At 48.9% G+C, this 8,865-nt stretch overlaps 1 protein-coding gene across 1 annotated transcript; it reads right to left on the bottom strand.

The window, feature by feature from the left end:
• Positions 1 to 2,058: 2,058 nt before the first annotated feature.
• NEUROG2 (neurogenin 2) lies at positions 2,059 to 4,237 on the bottom strand. Its single transcript, XM_081813070.1, has one exon. The coding sequence runs from the start codon at positions 3,928 to 3,930 to the stop codon at positions 3,109 to 3,111; it is 822 nt and encodes a 273-aa protein (XP_081669196.1). The 5' UTR covers positions 3,931 to 4,237; the 3' UTR covers positions 2,059 to 3,108.
• Positions 4,238 to 8,865: the final 4,628 nt, after the last annotated feature.

Raw genomic sequence — 8,865 nt, 5'->3', positions numbered from 1 at the left:
CGCTCGATGCAGACAGACCCAGCGCATCCCGTTGTGGTCGTAACGTGGGGAGGAAATGGGCCAAAGGGAAGGGCGACTATATTCCCTACTGCAGAAGCAGCGGCCTCCACCCTGTAATTCTCATTCTTACAGAGGGGGGTAAAGGACAGGCTATGGAAGTTGCTGCGCGACTTCCCTGCGCGAAGTGGGGCAGAAAGATCATCATCCTTAACCGCGGAAAGAGATTGGACGCCATAAAAATAATTGCACCAATTTAGTGTAAAATAAGGTCTGCTCTAGATGAGGAAGGGATAGCCTGAGTATAGGTTACAAATGGTAGACGGAATTCCAGCCATGGATGACATGCTGCTGACGTGTATGGGGACCTACAAGCTGCAGCTAAACGCGCCGCAGGTCCTGTGTAGGCGCGGCTGCTCGTTCGCCGTATTGCCCTTACTCAAAGCTGTGGTTATTGGACCATCTCGGCATCCATGCCTCTCCAGCTAAACAATTAGAGTCACCTGTCTATGGGATCACCCCACCAATTGAGGAGGTTTCCCATAGTCTTGGGAGACTAACTGCCCTGAGAGTTTGTCTCCACAGACCTATGCCATGAAATGTTTCTTTGGCAAATTTCCAAAAGAAGCACCATATATTTTCATAAGCATCATCACTAGAACAATTATTTGGCATTAAAACTGTGATGTTTTAAAACTACCCTACTAAAATTGTTTTACTCGCAGCTTAGCTTTTTAAACACTAGAAACATAACTGTGAATATTAAAGAGAAGCACTGTCTCCTCATATCAGATAATCAAGAGTGGCTAGGAATAGCACAATCTTTAAATTAGAAGGGTTTTCCAACAGGTCTCTTTTCTGTCCAGCTATGAAAACAAAACAAAGCGAACCCCTGGCTTGGTTCTCCCTTTGATTAAAAAAAAATGGTTATTAAGATACTAAACACTTAATATTTTCCATATGGGTAGAGAGGAGGAGTAGTTTCAGATAGATATCTCAGGAGAAATTATTGTTGCTTAATGCAGAGGAGTGGAAGATTTAGCCCAAACCAGAAGCAGATATGAAGTTCATTGGGGAGGGAGGGGAGCATGAACAACCAACATTTCCTTGCTAAGGTGATTTTTTTTTTCTAGCTTGTGTTGTCCAGTGGCCACCCTCCACCAAGGAAGGGGCTTAACCCTAGAATGTGGTCAACCTTCACTTGGTCATCTTTGACCCATGATGCTATTCACTTCTGCTTTGGAAATTGAAGTGCAAATTACAGAGTTATGTGTTGGGGAGATTAGGAAACCATTTTTGCTTTCTCTCTAAGTTTTGACTATGTAATTATTTTAACAAAAATGGAAAGCTTAGCTATTTGCCTCAGATGCAATTTTATCCCAGCTCACTCTGAATATTTTTTCTCCAGGAATTTACTTTTAAAACCAACAAGTTTGTTAAAGTGGCTAATACAAAATCAGCTTCCAATAATGAATTATAAATATATCACAGATGTAAGAGCTGGAAGGGACCTTGGAAATCACTGTCCAGTCCCTATAGTTCACAGGTGATAACTGAAACTCAAAGTATAAGAAGCATTTCTCTACACATTCTCACAAGAAATTTCAACTCCACTTTTTTTTTTTTTTTTTTTACATCAAGGTTTCTGAACTTTGGAACTTATCATGATTTAATTATCTTTTAACCCTCCCCCCCTTTTTACTGATCTTGTTCATTCAGAAATTGATTTCTTAAAAATCAAGTTTTGTTTGTATGCAGTTACACTCTGATGTCAGTGTTAATGTCTCAAATATGATTCAGCTTCTTGTGATCTCTTAGACTTTATGTGTCAGCGAAATTCTGCACACAAACACTGATGAAAAATACAAGTACTCTAACTCAATTTGCTACAGGGAGAATTTCAGGAAGGCACAACACATTCTTCTAAAAACCACAAAAGCAGGCAAAAGTTAGAATACAACACAGAAAAATTATGAAAATTATATATTTTATTTATAGTTTAATCACAAGAACAATTTTTTGTTCAAGATGTAAATACATACTAGAATAAACTCTGTAAAATATACAAAAAATACATACTTTTCCCATGAAAAATTTCTTTATAATAAATAGAAGGGAACACGTGTGTGGCTGATCCTGATAATGCTCCGTGTCTGCTTAGGTTTTCAGTCTGTTGATTTATTTTTAATCTCTTGAAAGAATGGGGGAGTTCCTTCTCCCCTAAAAGGTCGAGATAAATAATGCATGAAGCAATCCTCCCTCCTGATTTTTCCCTTTTCCTCCACGTTTTTCCTTTTGATAGAGAGTTCAGCCTAAATTTCCACGCTTGCATTCAATCATTACAAAGCCTACAAATTATACAATGACTTCTAACCTGGCCCTCTAACAAAACAACTTTTTTCCCCTTATAAATCATAAGAGACAGATGGCAAAATGGAGAAGAAAAAGGAAAGAGAAGGACGGGACAATAGGCATTGTGACGAATCTGGGAAACAGAACAAAGTGCACATCAGAGAGGGAAAGTTTGGTTTGACAGGTGAAATTCCCACAGCCCGCAGACAGCAATGGGAATAAAACAGATGCCAGCCATTGCAAATCTGTGGATAATATTATTACCGGTAAAATCATTCAGATGCTAAGATACATTTGTTTCTACTCGACATTAACATCTCTATGTAGAAGCAAAGGTGAAGAGATCAGAGGAACCAGTTGCATTTCCCCTGGGAGATTCACACGAACTGCTCCGAGTCCCCCTGGTGTTACAGAGAGGGGGAGGAGCGTCAGTCCGCTCTGCAAACTCTTTAGACAGGCCACCTTCATCGCTTCCCAGCATCTTTTTAGCCTTAAGAAACGCCCCCAAAATTCTACCATCCTCTTTGACAATAAGCTCCATTACACCGTCAATAAATTAGAGACCGTCTGAAGGAAGGAAACACTTAGCCAGGGAATGCAGCAAACAACCCAGGATTCAGAACGGCTACATCTGCCCCGTGAAGTGAGATGGTTTCCAGGGCATAGAAGTGGGGACAGGAGAGGGGTGGGAGGAGGGCTTGGTCAGGGACAGGAACGGGAACCCACTAAGGCCTGGCGCGGGTAGCAAGGATGGCAGTTCTAGATACAGTCCCTGACTATGGGGAGGTGAGGTGCGTAGCGGTGCTTGTCGGGAGGTGGGGGCTGCCAATAGTCCATGTCAGACCCCGCCGGGCTGGCAGGAGATAAAGTGCAGCTGTAGGGGGACGTGGAGTTGGAGGACGCCGAGGACGACGGCGCTGGGCTGTTGGTGCAGCTCCAGGTGGAGGCAGGCGACGGGCTGTCTCCGCTGCTGCTCAGGGAGGCGCTAGCGCCTCCCGGGCTCAGCAACACGGTCTCGGAAAAGAGCGCCCCCGGCAGGCCTCCGCCGCCACCCCCGCAATGGTCCGCCAGGCGCAGGGTCTCGGTGAGCGCCCAGATATAATTGTGGGCGAAGCGCAGGGTCTCGATCTTGGTGAGCTTGGCGTCCTCGGGGAACGTGGGGAGTACCTCGCGCAGCGCGTCCAGCGCCGCATTGAGGTTGTGCATGCGGTTGCGCTCACGGTTGTTGGCCTTCAGTCTACGGGTCTTCTTGATGCGCTGCACCGTCTCGGCCGTCTTGGCGCCGCGGGAAACGGCCCGCGCCCTGGAGGGGCGCCGCTTACTGCACTCGTGCACCAGACCCAGCAACCGCGCAGGCCGGCAGCCCTCGGCTCCCGCCGGCGAGCCGCCCAGCGCCCCCGGCCGCGCCTCGGCCCCACGCGGCCCGCGCGCCCCGCCCGCCGCGCCCAGCTCCTCCTCTTCCTCCTCGTCCGCGCTGGAAGACAGCGGGGTGAGGGCAGCCGAGGCGGGGGAGGCCGAGCCGAGCAGCACCAGCACGTCCTCTTCCTCCTTCAACTCCAACGTCTCGGATTTGACAAACATCCTACCGAAGAGAGCGGGGAGGGAGAAAGAACCAAACGAGATGTAAATATAGAGGCCGAGGCACGTTCTCGGTGTCCGCGGGAAGTACTCCTGCGCGCACCCGCCAGGACTGGTTCGGAACCGCGCCAAGGAAGAACGTAGTTAGGGAGGAAACCCCGCCAGTGCTCTCCAAGCTCAGGAGAGCCCCTGGTTCTGACCCCGCCGCCAGCCAGCCAACCGGGCCCCGCCCTCGGCGGGCTGACCTCAAGGCTGTGTACCGCGCGGAGAGGGGCTACGGCCCCCGGGACGAAGATTCTACGCGAGCAAAGGGCGTTCGGACGTGGTGGAACGGGGTGCCGGAAACACCCTTGCAAGTTAGAAGCCACAGGGCGGATACTTACGTCGTTCGCTCCCTAAATGCGTCTCGGCGTCGCTATTATTTGGGCGTGTGCTGCGATTCTCCGCGCTGCCGGGAGCGCAGCGCTGCGTCCTTCTCGTCGCTTGAAAACAGCGGCTCTGGCGCGGCTCCGCGGGGGACCAATCCGACGGGCGAGTTTGCCAAGAGCCCCGGCGGCCGCGGCGATCCGCCCGGGTCTCGTGTGTTGTGGTGGTGGTGCGTGTCTGTCTGTCAGTCAGTCCTCGGCCGTGCGGCTCCTGGCACGCGACTCCCGGGCACTCCAGTTAAAGCGAAGCTGCTTGTGGTTCAGTGGCTGCGTGTCTGGCACACGACTCTCCTTAAAACCCCTTATATATCACCAAGAAAACAATCAGATCTGCCCCCGGGGCCCCCACCTCCCCCCCACCCCCGGCCGCCGCCTCCTCCTCCCCCTGTGCCGACCCCCCTTCTCCCCCGCTTTTCCCTCCCCCCGGCTTATTCTTTTCATTGCATTATCATCATTCATTTCTTTCTCTTTCTTCACCCACTTCCCCCCCTCCCCGGCCCTGCCATCCATCCTCCTCCTCCCATCGCCCCCGCCTCTTTTCCCCCTTTATCTAATCAGCATAAAATGGTTCTAAAGCTCCTGTCGGAGCTCGAGGCTGCGGTCGGAGCGGCTGAAGCCGCGGTGGCGGCTTCAGCTCAAGCTGCGGCTGTTGTCGCCGCCGCTGCCCATTGTGATTGGTGGCTCGCGCTCGGCTGGAGCGTGCCGCTAATTTATTAATGAATGGAGGTCGCGAGGCGCAGCTGGCCAATCAGGGCGCCCCGGACTCCGGGAGGCCTGCGAGCCACGCGCACCGGAGCCCGCTCCCTTTCAGCCGCTCATTAGGGGCCGGGGCGCCGGGGGCCTTTGGGGAGACCGAGGCTACCGCCCCCGCCCCCATCCTTGCGGCCGCACGTCCCCCCCCCCCCCCGCCCCAGCCCTGGCGCGCGCGCCCGCACAGTACCCGCCGCTGCCCGGCCTCTCAGCTCCCGGACGTCGGGATCCGAGGAATTAGTTAATGGGGGTCAGAATGCCGGCGAAAGCAGCTACGCTCTGGTGCTGCCCGGCGTCTCTTGGCAAAGGCTCTTAGGAGCTGCATCAAATAGTAAATGATTTTAAAAACGCAGTCATTTGGTTAAGGGAGGAATATGTGGTAGGGGTGGCGCGTTGTGGGCACCTGGTGGGCAAGCGTGTTTAGGTTGCAGAGAGACTGGCGTGCGAGGGTGAAGGAAGAGGACCTTGGCGGGTTCGTCGAGGCGTCTCCTAGAAGGAGAGACAGCGAGGGTGGGAGCGGTTGATGGGCTTTTTGCGGACGTGAGAATAAAAGCACTCACGTGTTAGAGCTAAAAGGGCTCTCCTCATTTTACCTGTGACAAACTGAATCTCCGGGAACTGACACAGGTTTTGTTTGTTTTGTTTTATTTTTCGGGTTAACCCCAGTTTACCGCGGGGCCAGACAACCAGGTGACTTCCTGCGACGGTGGCAGCGAGCGGAGTGGGAGGAGCGGCCGACGGGCAGCTCCCGCGGGCGCCTGGGCTACGCTGACATTTCCGTGACCTCTGCTCCGCGCTGGGGGGCGTTGTAGGGACAAGGGGCCCGTCCTCCCCATACTCCCGGCTTTTCAACGGGAAAATAGAGCTGAGGGTGACTGGACTTCGGGGGAAGCTTGTTCTGCATTGCTCGACAGCCCTCCCTCTCCTCCTCCTCCTCACGGTCATGCCCACCCTGTTGTCGACGTGGCTGACTTTTCTTAGAGACAGAAGCAGAGCCCCCAGAAGTGTGTACTGGGCCGAGCATTAGACTATGCATGAGTAGTGGCGGTGGATCTGGACTCCGGTAGATAGGAGAGTCTCCCTTAAGATCCCTTCGGCAAACTAAGTTTAAGCAAGGAGCATTTGGAATGTTGGGAGTTGAAAAGTGGCAAGAGAAAAAGATAATTGTCTGCAGGTCTCTGTCTCATTCAGTTTGTAGGAATTGGGGGAAAAGTTTATTTCAGAGAAGGGCACGATGAAAGTGGTTGTTAGTGTTTTGGCATGGTTTTAATTTCATATTTTCTGCAGAGAGTAAGCAGGATTGGAAGGCACAAAGGAAAGAAAATGGAAACTAGAATCCCACGAAAGACTTTTGCCCACTTCAGCTCTCTCCAAACTCCAGACTTCCTTCTGTCTCGAAATGATTTTAAGACTGCCACGATTTTCACTTTGCTCACTGATATTTGTGTTTTGCCTCTCCTCCCTTTTGAAAAACAAGTTCCCTAAATTTAAAAGCATTATTTCCCCAGGTTACCTCCTCCATCTTTTCCGAGCAGCTTGATTTCATTTGTGAGAAGTGCAAAAATTTATAAAGAAGGGAGAGACACTTTCAGTCTCCAAAATACAGTATCTGCCTCTCTCACACTTCTTTGGGTCTCTGGTTCTATATCATGAACCTGCAGAATCAGAACTTCATGAAAGAGTTGGATCAAGCAGAAGATCTATCCATAGTAAAAGTTACCAGAAGTGCTTACCATGGTTGCATGTAAGCATTATTTTCCAGGTGATGATCACTGATACCAAACAAACAAGTAAATACTCTTCACAGTCCCCCTAAAAGAAAGCCTTCAAGTCTTGGCTAGCAGGTCGAGACTGAAGGAACACAGGAACACTGCAGTGGATGCAAGATTTTGGGGTTAATTTGAATGGGACAGGGGATGAGAAAGCTGGGTTCTGAGGGAATGATCAAAGACTGCCAGAAATAAATACTGGAATGATTGGAGGAACCTGGAGTGTCAGTCTGTAGATAGCTACATCTCACACAGGAGTTGCCTACAAAGACAGACAAGCCAATAGACTAATAGAAAGCAAGAAGGGTTTATTTTAGTATCAGTAGAACGGTACCTCTTCGGACCAGTTGTTTTAAAATTTCAGTTTGGCTAGAAGTGCTGGGTTCATCTGATGATAAAATATATTGGGGGGGAAGAACAGAAGCAGAAACCAGTTAAGAAGAGGCTTTTAAAGGAAAGCCTGATCAGTCTTGTATAACTCTAAACAGACACAGAGATCAAGCTGGGTCTAATGCTTAGTGCTAGTGAAACACACAATGGATTTCTTTAGTTGATTGTTAACAGCATTTGGGTGTCTGACTCCCCAGTTGTTATGTTCTCCCAGGATTTTATGTTTTTATGATGCACCAAAAGGGTACATGCTTTCTCTTGTCAAAATCCAAACTTTCTATACTGTCTGTAAGAAGTGAATAATGCATATTTAGGTGTGTCCTCTGCAGATATTTAGTAAAGGTAAAATATTATTAGGGTAAATTTCACATTTCTGATTCCAGAAATTTTCTTTAAAAGAAAAAATTGTGCCAAGAAACTTCAGGTTGTGTACATGTTCAAACACTGACATCAGTCAACCTCCAATCTATGTAAATATAAAGATATCGTGGGCATTACAGAATTTTATCTTTGAAATAAGGGCTTCTTTGGGTGTATGCAGTGGTGTATGTTAGATTACTGTGCAAAGAACAAGAGTTTTAAAAAATCACCCTTTAGATCATCTTGGAATTCTAAGAATTTTGGTTGTATGTTTGTATTATAGCTTTCGAGAGAAGCATCACTCAGTAGTAGAACACTGCTGGAAATATTTCCCACCATGAAGAATATTATTTTTAAAAAGAAAAGAAAAGAAACAACCCCAAGAATAGTCTAACAACGGTAGTGAAATTCAGAAGCCAACCATTCACACTCAGTTGCAGAATTCTATTTGTTCAGCATTTTTGCTCGGTTTTGCTGAAAGAAAGAAATTTCGATTTGTACTCAGATTTGCGAAGACGTGACCAACGCCAAATATCCTTAGCTGGACTCTTCTAGCACTCTTAACTTAAATAAATTCAAGAGGCACTTGTGTGGTCTAAAAGATTGTCCAGATGAAACGAAGCTGAAATATTATGCAAAGGGGGAGGGGAGCGCGTGAATAGCATCAGTGAGGATGGTGACCGAGGGCCGCTCCTGTCCACTGCGTGAACTGTCCTGAAGGGTCAAACTGTTCATCTTCAGCCCCTCTTTCAGTGTGCAATCCTACTTTAAGAGAACAAAAGCTCAAAGCAGGCAGTTATCAAGAAATGGGAACACAATGATTTAAACTCATCCCTAAGCCTTCGAAAGAAAAGGGGTCGAATGCTTGTAGCCAGAGAAAAGTGAAGTAAGGGGAGGGGTGAAAAGGTGGAGATCTTTAGAAAGTCTTTGTTGCTTCTAAGAAGCTTGAACTTTGAGGCCACCCAAAAGCCCTAAAGTTTAGGGTAGGTGTTGCTGTGGGGCCATAGGCTACATCCCATCCACACTTTGACCTCACAAGTGGCCAAAGAGGACAAATGGTCTCCTCCCCAAACTCTTGCTGCTGCAGGTGAATGGGGTAGTGGGGGGTGGGGAGGCCGCGAAGTGGGGTGCTTTTCCCAGAGAGTGCAAGAGGAAAAGTTTGCCTGCGCAGCGAGCCTGTCCCCCAGTTCCCGGTAAATCACCCTTCTTGCATGGAGAGGGTGCATCTACTCTCTGCTAAAAGG

The sequence above is a fragment of the Leptonychotes weddellii genome, chromosome 2 (genome assembly GCF_054177405.1).
Source record: "Leptonychotes weddellii isolate Sample4059 chromosome 2, ASM5417740v2, whole genome shotgun sequence".
Taxonomy (NCBI): Eukaryota; Metazoa; Chordata; class Mammalia; order Carnivora; family Phocidae; genus Leptonychotes; species Leptonychotes weddellii.
Note: the sequence above shows the minus strand (reverse complement) of the source record. Positions and strands in the feature narration are given on the sequence as shown.

Excerpts from the sequence above, each read along its gene's own strand:
- NEUROG2 (XM_081813070.1), bottom strand. The coding sequence starts at position 3,930 with ATGTTTGTCAAATCCGAGACGTTGGAGTTGAAGGAGGAAGAGGACGTG.